The sequence below is a fragment of the Anser cygnoides genome, chromosome 31 (genome assembly GCF_040182565.1).
Source record: "Anser cygnoides isolate HZ-2024a breed goose chromosome 31, Taihu_goose_T2T_genome, whole genome shotgun sequence".
In the NCBI taxonomy this organism is placed as follows: Eukaryota; Metazoa; Chordata; class Aves; order Anseriformes; family Anatidae; genus Anser; species Anser cygnoides.
Genome location: NC_089903.1, coordinates 282,093 through 297,988, shown reverse-complemented (window position 1 = coordinate 297,988; position 15,896 = coordinate 282,093). Strand labels below are relative to the sequence as shown.

The following is a 15,896-nucleotide window of genomic DNA, read 5'->3' as shown; positions in this document are numbered from 1 at the left end:
AGGAACTCCTTGGACCCCCCAAAGGACATTCCCCCCCCCAGGGACCCCCCACTAAACCCCCGGGAACACCAGGGACCCCCCCGACCCCCCCAGGGACCCCCTATTAAACCCCCGGGAACACCAGGGACCCCCCAGGACCCCCCTTCGGGACACCCACAGAGTCCCCAATGACCCCCCAGGGACCCCTCTGACCCCCCCCGGGAGCCCTGTGGACCCCCCTTGGACCCCCCAGGGACCCCCCCAGGGATCCCCCCTTCGGGACCCCCCAGGGACCCCTCTGACCCCCCTCGGACCCCCCAGGGACTCCCCTGACCCCCCGGAGCCCTGCGGACCCCCTTGGCCCCCCCACCAGCGCCCCCCCGGGCCCCCCCCCCTTCCACCCCAGGACGATGGAGACCCTGAGGCGCTGCTTCGGTGGACGGGTAACGGCCCCCCCCCCCGCCCCCCCCCCAAATGTGGACCCCCCCCCGGTTCCAGAACCCCCCCCCCCCCCGGTTCCGGGACCCCCCCTGGTTCCAGGACCCCCCTCCCCGGTTCCGGGACCCCCCTGGTTCCGGGACCCCCCTGGTTCCGGGACCCCCCTGGTTCCGGGACCCCCCCCCCTGGTTCTGGGACCCCCCTGGTTCCAGAACCCCCCCCCCGGTTCCAGGACCCCCCTGGTTCCAGGACCCCCCCCCCCGGTTCCGGGACCCCCCCCTGGTTCCAGAACCCCCCGGTTCCAGGACCCCCCTTGGTTCCAGGACCCCCCCCGGTTCTGGGACCCCCCCCCGTTGCCGGGACCCCCCCCCGGGGACCACCCCCCGGTGACACGGTGCCCAGGTCCCGGCAGGGGGCGCGGTCGCCTACAGCCGGCACCGGGACCCCGAGGACGAGCCCGGGGGGGCCCCACGGTGCTGCTGCCCCCCGCCAGGCCCCGCCCCCGCGCCAGGCCCCGCCCACGGCCCCGCCCCTGGCTCCGCCCCCTCGTCGCGCTGGCTCTCGGCTCCGCCTCCGCCTTCCTGGCAGGTAGGAGGGGCTTGGCCGTGGCCACGCCCACCCCCTGGCCACGCCCACCCCGTGGCCACGCCCACCCCCTTGACCACGCCCACTCCCGTGGCCACGCCCACTCCCTTGACCACGCCCACTCCCTTGACCACGCCCACTCCCTTGACCACGCCCACCCCTTGACCACGCCCACTCCCATTGACCACGCCCACTCCCATTGACCACGCCCACCCCTTGACCACGCCCACCCCTTGACCAAGCACACCCCCCTTGACCACGCACACTCCCTTGACCACGCCCACCCCTTGACCACGCCCACCCCTTGACCACGCCCACCCCTTGACCACGCCCACCCCTTGACCACGCCCACCCCTTGACCACGCCCACTCCCTTGACCACGCCCACTCCCTTGACCACGCCCACCCCCCTTGACCACGCCCACTCCCTTGACCACGCCCACCCCCTTGACCACGCCCACCCCCTTGACCACGCCCACCCCTTGACCACGCCCACTCCCTTGACCACGCCCACCCCTTGACCACGCCCACCCCCTTGACCACGCCCACCCCCTTGACCACGCCCACCCCCTTGACCACGCCCACCCCCTTGACCACGCCCACCCCCTTGACCACGCCCACCCCCTTGACCACGCCCACCCCCTTGACCACGCCCACCCCTTGACCACGCCCACCCCTGACCATGCCCACCCCCCTTGACCACGCCCACCCCCCGGCCACGCCCACCCCCTTGACCACGCCCACCCCCTTGGCCACGCCCACCCCCGCCGGCCACGCCCACCCCCAGGCCACGCTCACTCCCTTGACCACGCCCACTCCCTTGACCACGCCCACCCCTTGCCGGCCACGCCCGCCCCTTGACCACGCCCACCCCCTTGACCACGCCCACCCCTTGACCACGCCTACCCCCCTTGACCACGCCCACCCATTGACCACGCCCACCCATTGACCACGCCCACTCCCTTGACCACGCCCACCCCTTGACCACGCCCACTCCCTTGACCACGCCCACCCCTTGACCACGCCCACCCCTTGACCACGCCCACTCCCTTGACCACGCCCACCCCCTGGCCACGCCCACTCCCTTGACCACGCCCACCCCCTTGACCACGCCCACCCCTTGACCACGCCCACTCCCTTGACCACGCCCACCCCCATTGGCCACGCCCACCCCCCTCAGGGCTGCTGGTGGCCGGGCTCGGGCACGCCCCTGCGGGGGCGGGGCGGGGGCGGGGCCTGAGCCGGGTGGCCCCGCCCCCGAGGAGGCGGTGGGCGTGGCCAGCGCCGAGGCCCCGCCCAGCTGGCCCCAGCTGCGGGAGCAGCTGCAGCGGCACCTGCGGGAGGAGCGCATCGAGGCCTGGGTGCGGTGAGCGCCCTCCGACCTTTGACCTTTGACCCTTGGCCCTTTGACCTTTGACCCCGCTGACCTTTGCCCTCTGACCCCCCCCCCCCCCGCAGGGAGGTGGCGGCGGGGCCGCACGGGCCGGGCTCGGCGCGGGGCCGGGCGCTGGCCCAGGGGGTGCTGAGCGCCATGGGCGCCGCGGGGCTGAGCCGCGCCTGGAGCCGCCCCCAGCGCCTGCCCCTGCCCACGCGGTACGGGGGGAGGGGGGGGGGGTCGGGGTCGGGGGGGGGGGTCAGGGGTCATGGGGAGGGGTCGGGGGGCATGGGGAGGGGTCGGGGTCATGGGGAGGGGACAGGGGTCACGGGGAGGGGTCGGGGTCATGGGGAGGGGACAGGGGTCACGGGGAGGGGTCAGGGGTCGGGGGGGCAGGGCAGGGGGTGTTAGGGGTTGGGGGCCAGATGGCAGGGGGTCAGAGGTCAGGGGTCAGGGGAGGATTTGGAGGGGTCGCAGGGGTCAGAGGTCACAGGGCTTGGGTCGCAGGGGTCAGGGGTCGCAGGGGTCAGGGGTCGCAGGGGTCAGGGGTCACAGGGAGTCTCAGGGGTCAGGGGTTGCGGGGGTCTCAGGGGTCTGGGATCGGGTGCGCGGCTCGGGGGACTCGGGGGGACAACGAGGAAGGGGAGGGGCCAAGCCTACCCCTGACCCCTGACCCTTGACCCCTGACCCCTGACCCTTGACCTCTGACCCCACAGGGGGTCGCCGCCCTCTCTGCTGTGGGTGGACGCGGCCGGGCGGGAGCTGGAGCGCCTCCGCCTCGACCCCGACGCCTTTTGCCCCTGGAGCGCCGCCGGGAACGTCACGGTGACCCCCCCCGACCCTTGACCCCTGACCCCCCTCCCCGCCGACCCCTGACCTCTGACCCCACTGACCCCTGACCCCCCACCCGCGCAGGGGGGCTGGTGTACGGGCACTACGGGCGCCCCCAGGACCTGGCGCTGCTGCGGGCCCGGGGGTGGCGCTGCGGGGGAGCCTCCTGCTGCTGCGCTTGGGGCGCGGGACCCCCGCCGCCAAGGTGGGGGGGGGGCACGGACACCTGGGGGGGGGCTTGGGGGGGTCTTGGGGGGTCTTGGGGGCGCCTTGGGGGTCCTGGGGGGGCCTTGGGGGGCTTGGGGGAGTCTTGGGGGTGCTGGGGGGCCTTGGGGGCCTTGGGGGGGGGCTCCTAGGAGGGCCTTGGGGGGCTTGGGGGGTCCTGGGGGGCCTTGGGGGTCCTGGGGGAAGGCCTTGGGGGGCTTGGGGGGGGTCTTGGGGGGGCCCTGGGGGGCTTGGGGGGGCTCTATGGTTCCCTGGGGGTCCTCTGGGGGCCATGGGGAGCTTGGGGGGGCTCTAGGGGGCCTTGGGGGGCTTGGGGGGGTCCTGGGGGGCCTTGGGGGGCTTGCGGGGGGTCTCTATGGTTCCCTGGGGGTCCTGGGGGGGCCTTGGGGTTCTTGGGGGGTCTTGGGGGGGCCTTGGGGGTCCTGGGGGGGCCTTGGGGGGCTTGGGGGGTCTCTATGGTTCCCTGGGGGTCCTAGGTGGGTCCTAGGGGTCTTGGGGGGGCTCTGGGGGGGGTTCTGGAGGTCCCGGGGGGTCATGGGGGTCCTGGGGCTCCTGGGGGGTTCCTGGGGGTCCTGGGGGGTCCTGGGGGGGCCCTGGGGGTCCCGGGGGAGTTCTGGGGTTGTCTCTGGGGGGTTCTGGAAGGTTCCTGGGGTTCCGGGGGTCCCTGGGGGGATCCTGGGGGGGGGGGGTCGGTTTTTCAGAGGAGTTTCCTTGGGGGGGGGGGTCCCCAACCGTAGGTGGCGGCGGCGGAGGCGGCGGGGGCTGCGGGGGTGCTGCTGTACCCCGACCCCCAGGACACGGCCGGGCCGGGGGGCCCCGGCGCTGGGGGGGGGACACGGCCGTGTCGGTGCACGTGAGTGGGGGGGGTGGGGGGGGTCGGGGGGGGGGCATTGGGGGTGTTTGGGGGGGGGACAGGGGGTTGGGGGGTCCGTGGGGGGGGGAACGGGGGTGTGAGGGGGGATTTGGGGGGCATGGGGGGGGTCTCTGTGTTTAGGGGGGGTTGGGGGGGGCACGGGGGGGGGGGTCTCTGTCTTTGGGGGGGGGGGTTGGGGGGCATTGGGGGGGGGTCTGTGTTTGGGGGGGCGCGGGGGGGATTTGGGGGGGTTTAAGGGAAGGTTGGGGGCTCCAATGGGCCTGGGGGGGGTTGAGGTGGGGGGTCGTAAAGGGGGGGGGGTCAGGGCCTGATGTGCCCCCCCCCCCCAGGTGCAGGAGGGCTTGGGGGACCCCTACAGCCGGGGCTTCCCCTCCTTCACCGCCCGCGCCCCCCCGGCGCCCCCCGGGCTGCCGCGCATCCCCGTGCAGCCCCTGAGCGCCGCCACCGCCGCCCGCCTGCTCCGGTACGGACCCCCCCGGTCACCTGGGTGCCCCCCCCGGTGACCTGGGACCCCATGTCACCTGGGACCCCCATCACATGTAACCCCCCCTTGACACCTGGGTGCCCCCCCCATCACCTGCGACCCCCCATCACCTGCGACCCCCCCCCCATGTTACCTGGGACCCCCCCTTGTCACTTGTGTGCCCCCCCTTGTCACCTGTGTCCCCCCCTTGTTAACTCGGTGCCCCCCTTATCACCTGTGACCCCCCCATCACATATAACCCCCCCTTGTCACCTGGGACCCCCCCTTACCACCTGGGTGCCCCCCTTATCACTTGTGACCCCCCCCATCACCTGTACCCCCCCTTTTATCACCTGTGACCCCCCTTTATCACCTGGGTGCCCCCCCCATCACCTGTGCCCCCCCTTGTCACCTGGGACCCCCCCTTTATCACCTGGGACCCCCCTTATCACCTGTGCCCCCCCTTATCACCTGCCCCCCTTATCACCTGCCCCCCTTATCACCTGCCCCCCTTATCACCTGCCCCCCCTTATCACCTGCCCCCCTTATCACCTGCCCCCCTTATCACCTGCCCCCCCTTATCACCTGCCCCCCCTTATCACCTGTGCCCCCCTATCACCTGCCCCCCTTATCACCTGTGCCCCCCCTTATCACCTGCCCCCCTTATCACCTGCCCCCCCTTATCACCTGCCCCCCTTATCACCTGCCCCCCCTTATCACCTGCCCCCCCTTATCACCTGCCCCCCCATCACCTGCCCCCCCCCCGTTATCAGGGAGCTGGGGGGGCCGCGGGCGCCCTGGGGGCTGCGGCTCCGTGCCCCGGGGGGCGCCGGCTGCGGCTCAGCGTGGGGGGGGACGGCACCGGGGACCCTCGCCAGCGTCTTCGGGGCCCTGGAGGGGCGGCTGGAGCCCGGTGAGGGGGCGTGGCCTCGGGGAGGGGGCGTGGCCTCGGGGAGGGGGCGTGGCCAAGGGGGCGTGGTCACCGGAGGGGGCGTGGCCAGGGGTGGGGGCAGGGGGGCGGGTTCGATTCGGGGGGGGGGGTGCAGCAGGAGGAGGGGGCCCTGGAAGGGGGCTGGAGCCCGGGGAGGGGGCGTGGCCTCGGGGAGGGGGCGTGGCCTCGGGGAGGGGGCGTGGCCACTGGAGGGGGCGTGGTCAAGTGGGCGTGGTCATCGGAGGGCGTGGCCAGGGTGGGGGCGGGGTGGGTTCAATTAGGGGGTGTGGCAGGAGGAGGGCGTGGCCACTGGTGGGGCGTGGTCGGGTGGGCGTGGCCATAAGGGTGGTGGGCGTGGTCTGTTGGGGGCGTGGCCGGCGTGGGTGGGGCTAAAGGGGTGGGGTTACAGGGGGCGGGGCTAAAAGGGGTGGGGTTAAAGGGGGCGGGGCTAAAAGGGGGTGGGGTTAAAGGGGGTGGGGTTAAAGGGGGTGGGGCCAAATGGGGTGGGGTTAAAGGGGTGTGGCTAAAGGGGCGGGGCTTGGTGGGTGGGGCTAAAATGGGCGGGGCTGAAAGGGGCGGGGCTGAAGGGGGTGGGGCTAAAGGGGGTGGGTGTAAAGGGGGTGGGGTTTAAGGGGTGGGGCTAAAAGGGGTGGGGCTAAAGGGGCGTGGCTAAAGGGGTGGGGCTTGGTGGGTGTGGTTAAAGGGGGCGGGGCTAAAGGGGCGGGGTTGAAGGGGGTGGGGCTAAAGGGGGTGGGTCTAAAGGGGTGGGGTTTAGGGGGTGGGGCTAAAAGGGGTGGGGTTAAAGGGGGCGGGGCTAAAAGGGGTGGGGTTAAAGGGGCGTGGCTAAAGGGGTGGGGCTTGGTGGGTGTGGTTAAAGGGGGCGGGGCTAAAAAGGGCGGGGCTGAAGGGGGTGGGGCTAAAGGGGGTGGGTCTAAAGGGGGTGGGGTTTAAGGGGTGGGGCTAAAGGGGTGGGGCTAAAAGGGGTGGGGTTAAAGGGGGCGGGGCTAAAAGGGGTGGGGTTAAAGGGGCGTGGCTAAAGGGGTGGGTCTTGGTGGGTGTGGTTGAAGGGGGCGGGGCTAAAAAGGGCGGGGCTAAAGGGGTGGGGTTTAAGGGGTGGGGCTAAAGGGGTGGGGTTAAAGGGGGCGGGGCTAAACGGGGTGGGGTTAAAGGGGCGTGGCTAAAGGGGTGGGGCTTGGTGGGTGTGGTTAAAGGGGGCGGGGCTAAAAAGGGCGGGGCTAAAAGGGGCGGGGCTGAAGGGGGTGGGGCTAAAGGGGTGGGGTTTAAGGGGTGGGGCTAAAGGGGTGGGGCCAAAAGGGGTGGGGTTAAAGGGGGCGTGGCTAAAGGGGCGGGGCTTATTTTGTGGGCGTGGCTTATTTTGGGGGCGGGGCTTGTTTTGGAGGCGGAGCTTATTTTGGGGGCGGGGCTTGCGTGAGGGCAAGGAGGCGGGACCATGTGTCCCCCCCCCGGGGGGGGGGCGTGGCTCGGGGCAAGGCGGGGGGCGGAGCCCCCCCCGAGCCCCGCCCCCCCCGCGCCTTGTCCCCGCCCCCAGACCGTTACGTCATCGTGGGGGCGCGCCGCGATTCGCTGGGGCCGGGGGCGGCGGCCTCGGGGGTGGGCACGGCGCTGCTGCTGGAGCTGGCGCGCGCCTTCGCCGCCATGGGGCGGGACGGTGAGGGCGGGGCCCAAAAAGGGGGCGGGGCCAAAAGGGGCGGGGCCAAAAGGGGTGTGGTCGTCGGGGGGCGGGGCCAGAGGGGGCAAAGGGGCGGGGCCAGGGATCCCCGGGTGACCCCCGGGGGCTGCACGGCGCCGGTGTCACCTGTGTGTCCCCCCCCCCCAGTGTCCTCGTGTCACCCCAGTTTGCTCCCAGTATAATCCCAGTTTGTTCTTGGGGCAACCCCAGTGCAAGCCCAGTGCAAGCCCAGTTTGCTCCCAGTGAAATCCCAGTTTGCTTCTGGTGCAATCCCAGTTTGCTCCCAGTGCAATCCCAGTGCAACCCCAGTGCAATCCCAGTTTGCTCCCAGTGCAACCCCAGTGCAACCCCAGTGCAATCCCAGTTTGCTCCCAGTGCAACCCCAGTGCAACCCCAGTGCAATCCCAGTTTGCTCCCAGTGCAACCCCAGTACAATCCCAGTTTGCTCCCAGTGCAATCCCAGTTTGCTCCCAGTGCAACCCCAGTACAATCCCAGTTTGCTCCCAGTGCAATCCCAGTTTGCTTCTGGTGCAATCCCAGTTTGCTCCCAGTGCAACCCCAGTGCAACCCCAGTGCAATCCCAGTTTGCTCCCAGTGCAACCCCAGTACAATCCCAGTTTGCTCCCAGTGCAATCCCAGTTTGCTCCCAGTGCAACCCCAGTACAATCCCAGTTTGCTCCCAGTGCAATCCCAGTTTGCTCCCAGTGCAACCCCAGTACAATCCCAGTTTGCTCCCAGTACAATCCCAGTTTGCTCCCAGTGCAATCCCAGTTTGTTCTTGGGGAAACCCCAGTGCCCCGGTCCCCCCCACCCCCATCCCAGTGTCCCCATGTCACTGGTGCCCCTATGTCCCCATTTTGCCCCCCCCCCCCGGTGTCCCCATGTCACCATTTCATGTCCCCCCCAGTGTCCCCCCCATGTCCCCCCCCCATCCCGGTGTCCCCCTGTCCCTGTGTCCCCCCCCCACGTCCCCACGTCCCCGTGCCCCCCCATTGTCCCCCTGTCCCCGTGTCCCCCCCCCATGTCCCCACGTCCCCGTGCCCACGTCCCCCCCCATGTCCCCATGTCCCCATCCGTGCCCCCCCCCGCAGGCTTCCAGCTCCGCCGCTCGCTGCTCTTCGTCAGCTGGGACGGGGGCGAATTCGGGCACCTGGGGGCCACCGAGTGGCTCGAGGTGGGCGCGCGCGTCCCCCCCCCCCGACCCCCCCGGTGTCCCCCCCCCAGATGTCCCCACGATGTCACCCCCCCCCCCCCCCCCCGCTGTCCCCCCCCCCCAGGGGTACCCGGCGCTGCTGCACACCAAGGCGGCCGCGTACATCAGCCTGGACCAGGCCGTGCTGGGTGAGCCCCCCCCCCCCCCAGACACCTTGGGGACAGCTCTGTCCCCTTTGGGGACACGGTGCCACCCCCCCCCGTGGTGTCACCCCCCCCCCCCGGTGTCGTGTCCCCCCCCCCCCCCCGTAGGTGACGACCGCCTGGTGGCCCGCAGCAGCCCGGTGCTGGTCAGCCTCATCGAGAGCGCCCTGCGCCAGGTGGGTGCCACCAAGTGTCCCCCCCCCCCCCAGTGGTGACACGCGTGTCCCCAAGCCCGGTGTCACCCCCCCCCGCCTTGGTGTCACCCCCCCCCCCGGTGTGTCCCCCCCCCAGGTTGACAGCCCCAACGAGAACGGGAAGAGCCTCTTCGAGCAGGTGACGCGGCCGGGGCGCGCGTGGCAGAGCGACGTGTGAGTCCCCAAATGTCCCCATATATTTTGGGGGGGGGGTGACACCGGTGTCCCCCCCCCCCCGGTGTCACCCTCCCCCTCGGTGTCACCTCCCCCCCCCCCAGGATCCGACCGCTGTCCCCCGAGAGCGGCGCCTACCCCTTCACCGCCGCCGCCGGTGTCCCCGCTGTGGAGCTGTGCTTCGATGAGGTGTCCCCCCCGTCCCCCCCCCCGTGTCCCCGTGACGTCCCCATGTCCCCCCGGTGTCCCCACGTCCCCCCCCGCCTCGTCCCCATGTCCCCGTGTCCCCAATGTGTCCCCGTGTCCCCATGTCCCCCCCCATGTCCCCATATCCCCATGTCCCCCCCGTGTCCCCAATGTCCCCATGACCCCATCACTGACCACATCCCCATGTCCCCACGTCCCCCCCTTGTCCCCATGTCCCCCGATGTCCCCATGTCCCTCCTTGTCCCCACATCCCCCCATGTGTCCCCATGTCCCCCAGTGTCCCCATGTCCCCATGTCAGTGTCCCCAATGTCCCCATGTCCCCCCCACTGACCACATCCCGATGTCCCCATGTCCCCTTTGTCCCCATGTCCCCCAATGTCCCCATGCCCCCCCTTGTCCCCAAGACCCCGATGTCCCCATGTCCCTCATTGTCCCCACGTCCCCCCATGTCCCCCCCATGTCCCCACGGTCCCCCCTTGTCCCCACGCCCCCCCCACTGACCACATCCCAACGTCCCCACATCCCCCCAATGTCCCCATGTCCCCCCTTGTCCCCAATGTCCCCCATGTCCCCACGCCCCCCATGTCCCCCCCATGTCCCCACGCCCCCCCTTGTCCCCACGTCCCCCAATGTCCCCACACCCCCCTTGTCCCCATGTCCCCCAATGTCCCCCCCATGTCCCCACATCCCCCCAATGTCTGTCCCCACGTCCCAATGTGTCCCCACATCCCCCCATGTCCCCCCCATGTCTCCCCCCCCCCTTGTCCCCACGTCTGTCCCCACACTCGTGTCCCCATGTCCCCCCACCCCCCCATGTCCCCACATTGTCCCCACACCCCCCTTGTCCCCACGTCCCCCAATGTCCCCACGTCCCCCAATGTCCCCATGTCCCCCCCACGTCCCCCTGTCCCCCGACGTCCCCCCACCCCGCTGACCCCCCGTCGCCCCCTCCCAGGCCCCCGGGGGGGGGTCGCGGGCGGCGCTGGGGACGCGCGAGGACACCCCGGAGCGGCTGCAGGGGCGGCTGCGGGGCCGGCTGCCGGCGGTGGCCCGGGCGGTGGCCGCGGTGGCCGCCGAGCTCCTGCTGCGGCTGGCCCACGACGCGCGGCTGCCCCTGGACCCCGGGGCCCTCGGGGACGCGCTGCTGAGGCGCCTGGCGCCCCTCCAGGTGGGGCTGGGGGGGGGACTGGGAGGGACTGGGAGGCACTGGGAGGCGCTGGGGGGGACTGGGGGGGAACTGGGAGGGACTGGGAGGCACTGGGATGGCACTGGGATGGCGCTTGGGGGGACTAGGGGGGAGCTGGGAGGGACTGGGAGGCACTGGGATGGCTCTGGGAGGCACTGGGAGCATGCTGGGAGGTGCTGGGGGGGACTGGGGGGGAGCTGGGAGGGTGCTGGGGGGCACTGGGATGGCGCTGGGAGGCACTGGGAGCATGCTGGGAGGGCGCTAGAGGGAACCGGGAGGCACTGGGATGGCGCTGGGGGGCACTGGGGGGAACTGGGAGGCACTGGGAGGCACTGGGAGCATGCTGGGGAGCACTGGGGGGGACTGGGGGGAGCTGGGAGGGCACTGGAGGGAACTGGGAGGCACTGGGGTGGCGCTGGGGGGGAACTGGGGGGGACTGGGAGGGTGCTAGAGGGAACCGGGATGCACTGGGAGGGCACTGGAGGGAACTGGGGGGAACTGGGAGGCACTGGGAGCATGCTGGGAGGGCGCTAGAGGGAACCGGGAGGCACTGGGAGGGCACTGGGGGGAACTGAACTGGGGGGAACTGGGAGGGCACTGGGAGTCACTGGGAGCAACTGGGAGGGTGCTGGGGGGAACTGGAGGGAACTGAGAGGGTGCTGGAGGGAACTGGGATGGCACTGGGGGGAACTGGGAGGTGCTGGGAGGCACTGGGATGACACTGGGATGGTGCTGGGGGGAACTGGGGGGCAGCTGGGAGGGTGCTGGGGGGATCTGGGAGGAACTGGGAGGCACTGGGAGGGTGTCCCCGTGTCCCCGCAGGCCGCGGCGTGTCCCTGCAGGGGCTGTACTCGGGGCGATGGCCATGTCCCCATGTCCCCACCACGTCCCCATGTCCCCATGTCCCCACCATGTCCCCATGTCCCCACCATGTCCCCATGTCCCCATGTCCCCACCATGTCCCCATGTCCCCTCGATGTCCCCATGTCCCCACCATGTCCCCATGTCCCCACCATGTCCCCATGTCCCCACCACGTCCCCATGTCCCCATGTCCCCACGATGTCCCCATGTCCCCATGTCCCCATGTCCCCATGTCCCCATGTCCCCATGTCCCCACCATGTCCCCATGTCCCCGATGTCCCCACCATGTCCCCATGTCCCCACCATGTCCCCATGTCCCCACCCCATGTCCCCACGTCCCCATGTCCCCACCATGTCCCCATGTCCCCATGTCCCCATGTCCCCACCATGTCCCCATGTCCCCACCATGTCCCCATGTCCCCACCATGTCCCCATGTCCCCACGATGTCCCCATGTCCCCACGATGTCCCCATGTCCCCATGTCCCCATGTCCCCATGTCCCCATGTCCCCACGATGTCCCCGTGTCCCCACCATGTCCCCATGTCCCCACGATGTCCCCATGTCCCCACCATGTCCCCATGTCCCCTCGATGTCCCCATGTCCCCACCATGTCCCCATGTCCCCACCATGTCCCCATGTCCCCATGTCCCCACGTGTCCCCACCATGTCCCCATGTCCCCTCGATGTCCCCATGTCCCCATGTCTCCACCATGTCCCCATGTCCCCACCATGTCCCCATGTCCCCACGATGTCCCCATGTCCCCATGTCCCCACCATGTCCCCATGTCCCCTCGATGTCCCCATGTCCCCACAATGTCCCCATGTCCCCACAATGTCCCCATGTCCCCATGTCCCCACGATGTCCCCATGTCCCCATGTCCCCACCATGTCCCCATGTCCCCACAATGTCCCCATGTCCCCATGTCCCCATGTCCCCATGTCCCCACCATGTCCCCATGTCCCCATGTCCCCACGATGTCCCCATGTCCCCACAATGTCCCCATGTCCCCATGTCCCCACCATGTCCCCATGTCCCCACAATGTCCCCATGTCCCCACGATGTCCCCATGTCCCCATGTCCCCACCCCATGTCCCCATGTCTCCACCATGTCCCCATGTCCCCATGTCCCCACCATGTCCCCATGTCCCCATGTCCCCATGTCCCCATGTCCCCACCATGTCCCCATGTCCCCATGTCCCCACCATGTCCCCATGATGTCCCCATGTCCCCACGATGTCCCCGCAGGCCCGCGGCGTGTCCCTGCAGGGGCTGTACTCGGCGCGCGGGGACGTGGCGCGCGCGGCCGCGAGGCTGCGCCAGGAGCTGGAGGGCTCCGAGGGCTCCAACGAGCGCCTGAACCGCGGCTTCAACGCCCGCATCATGGCCGTGGGTGGCACTGGCCCCGTCCCCTGGCCCTGTCCCTGTCCCCGTCCCCTGTCCCTGTCCCCGTCCCTGTCCCCGTCCCCTGTCCCCGTCCCTGTCCCCATTGACCCTGTCCCCGTCCCCACTGACCCCGTCCTTGTCCCCATTGACCCCATCCTTGCCCCCATTGACCCTGTCCCTGTCCCCTGTCCCCCGTCCCCTGTCCCTGTCCCCATCCCTGTCCCCATTGACTGTGTCCCCGTCCCCATCCCCGTCCCCACTGACCCTGTCCCCGTCCCTGTCCCCATACCCACTTATCTGACCCTGTCCCCATCCCGATCCCCGTCCCCACTGTCCCTGTCCCCGTCCCCATCCCTGTCCCCATTGACCCTGTCCCCATTGACCCTGTCCCCGTCCCCACTGACCCCATCCCTGTCCCTATCCCTGTCCCCATACCCACTGACCCTGTCCTTGTCCCTGTCCCCATCCCTGTCCCCAATGACCCCATCCCTGTCCCCATTAACCCTGACCCTGTCCCCATCCCCGTCCCCATTAACCCCGTCCTTGTCCCCATTGACCCCGTCCCCGTCCCCATTAACCCTGTCCCTGTCCCCATTCACCCTGTCCCTGTCCCTGTCCCCATCCCTGTCCCCAATGACCCCATCCTTGTCCCCATTGACCCTGTCCTTGCCCCCATTAACCCTGTCCCTGTCCCTATCCCCGTCCCCATTAACCCCCTCCTTGTCCCCATTGACCCCGTCCCCGTCCCCATTAACCCTGTCCCCATTGACCCCGTCCCCGTCCCCATTAACCCTGTCCCTGTCCCCATTAACCCTGTCCCTGTCCCTGTCCCCATCCCTGTCCCCAATGACCCCATCCCTGTCCCCATTGACCCCGTCCCTGTCCCCATTAACCCTGTCCCTGTCCCTATACCTGTCCCCATTGACCCTGTCCCTGTCCCTGTCCCCATCCCTGTCCCCAATGACCCCATCCTTGTCCCCATTGACCCCGTCCTTGCCCCCATTAACCCTGTCCGTGTCCCCATCCCCGTCCCCATTAACCCCGTCCTTGTCCCCATTGACCCCGTCCTTGCCCCCATTGACCCTGTCCCTGTCCCCATCCCTGTCCCCAATGACCCCATCCTTGTCCCCATTGACCCCGTCCTTGCCCACATTGACACTGTCCCTGTCCCCATCCCTGTCCCCAATGACCCCATCCCTGTCCCCATTAACCCCGTCCCTGTCCCCATTAACCTTGTCCCTGTTAACCCCGTTCCCGTCCCCACTGTCCCTGTCCCTGTCCCCATCCCTGTCCCCATTAACCCCATCCTTGCCCCCACTGACCCCGTCCTTGTCCCCACTGACCCTGTCCTTGCCCCCATTGACCCTGTCCTTGTCCCCATTAACCCCATCCCTGACCCTGTCCCTATACCCATCCCCATTGACCCTGTCCCTGTCCCCATCCCTGTCCCCAATGACCCCATCCCTGTCCCCATTGACCCCATCCCTGTCCCCATTGACCCTGTCCCTGTCCCTATACCTGTCCCCATTGACCCTGTCCCTGTCCCCATCCCTGTCCCCAATGACCCCATCCTTGTCCCCATTGACCCCGTCCCCGTCCCCATTGACCCTGTCCCTGTCCCTATACCTGTCCCCATTGACCCTGTCCCTGTCCCCATCCCTGTCCCCAATGACCCCATCCTTGTCCCCATTGACCCCGTCCCCGTCCCCATTAACCCTGTCCCTGTCCCCATCCCCGTCCCCATTAACCCCGTCCTTGTCCCCATTGACCCCGTCCCCGTCCCCATTAACCCTGTCCCTGTCCCCATTCACCCTGTCCCTGTCCCTGTCCCCATCCCTGTCCCCAATGACCCCATCCTTGTCCCCACTGACCCTGTCCTTGCCCCCATTGACCCTGTCCTTGTCCCCATTAACCCCATCCCTGACCCTGTCCCTATACCCATCCCCATTGACCCTGTCCCTGTCCCCCTCCCTGTCCCCAATGACCCCATCCCTGTCCCCATTAACCCCGTCCCTGTCCCCATTGACCCTGTCCCTGTCCCTATACCTGTCCCCATTGACCCTGTCCCTGTCCCCATCCCTGTCCCCAATGACCTCATCCTTGTCCCCATTGACCCCGTCCCCGTCCCCATTAACCCTGTCCCTGTCCCCATCCCCGTCCCCATTAACCCCCTCCTTGTCCCCATTGACCCCGTCCCTGTCCCCATTAACCCTGTCCCTGTCCCCATTAACCCTGTCCCTGTCCCTGTCCCCATCCCTGTCCCCAGTGACCCCATCCTTGTCCCCATTGACCCTGTCCTTGCCCCCATTGACCCTGTCCCTGTCCCTATACCCGTCCCCATTAACCCCATCCTTGTCCCCATTGACCCCGTCCCCGTCCCCACTGACTGCGTCCTTGTCCCCGTCCCCGTCCCCAGGCGGAGGCCTCGCTGCTGTCCCCCTTCGTGTCCCCGCTGGCCGCCCCCTTCCGCCACGTCCTGCTGGGCCGGGGGGGGCACACGCTGCCCGCGCTGGCGGCCGAGCTGGGGGGGGGGACAACCGGGGAGGGGGGGACACCGGGGGGGGGGACACGGGGCCGCCTGCGCCTGCGCCTGGCGCTGCTGGCCTGGACCCTACAGGGCACGGCGGGGGCGCTGGCGGGGGACGCGTGGGGACGGGGGGACGCGTGGGACCGGCGGGGGTGGGGGGACAGCGGGGACAGCGGGGACGTTTGGGACTATGGGGACAATGGGGGCGGGTGGGGTCATGGGGACAGTGGGGACAATGGGGACATTGGGGCCACCTGGGACTATGGGGACGGGTGGGGCCCTGGGGACAGTGGGGACATCGGGGACCTTTGGGACTATGGGGACAGTGGGGACAGTGGGGTCAATGGGGACAATGGGGTCAACGGGGTCAATGGGGACAACGGGGTCAATGGGGTCAATGGGGACAACGGGGTCAATGGGATCAATGGGGAATGGGGTCAATGGGGACAACAGGGTCAATGGGGACAATGGGGTCACCCAGGGCCCCCCCGGCACCTCGGGGCCCCCCTGAGACAGCCGTGGGCGGGGCTACGGGGCGGCAAGGCCCCGCCCCCTCATTTGCATAGAGGCGCGGCTTTTGTTGGCCCCGGCTTTGGGCCATAATTTAATAAAAT

The 15,896-nt window shown here is 69.6% G+C and overlaps 1 protein-coding gene across 1 annotated transcript; it reads left to right on the top strand.

The window, feature by feature from the left end:
• Positions 1–372: 372 nt before the first annotated feature.
• On the top strand, positions 373–15,885 carry LOC136787863 (transferrin receptor protein 2-like). Its single transcript, XM_066985237.1, is given in 20 exon segments — positions 373–422; positions 911–1,005; positions 2,182–2,367; positions 2,460–2,594; positions 3,093–3,202; positions 3,292–3,351; positions 3,354–3,386; positions 3,389–3,412; positions 4,170–4,285; positions 4,636–4,769; positions 5,543–5,682; positions 7,250–7,369; positions 8,482–8,564; positions 8,668–8,731; positions 8,855–8,922; positions 9,038–9,114; positions 9,219–9,303; positions 10,278–10,490; positions 12,618–12,758; positions 15,172–15,885. Coding segments are annotated over 20 exon segments (2,631 nt in total). The 5' UTR covers positions 373–389.
• The last annotated feature ends 11 nt before the right edge of the window (positions 15,886–15,896 follow it).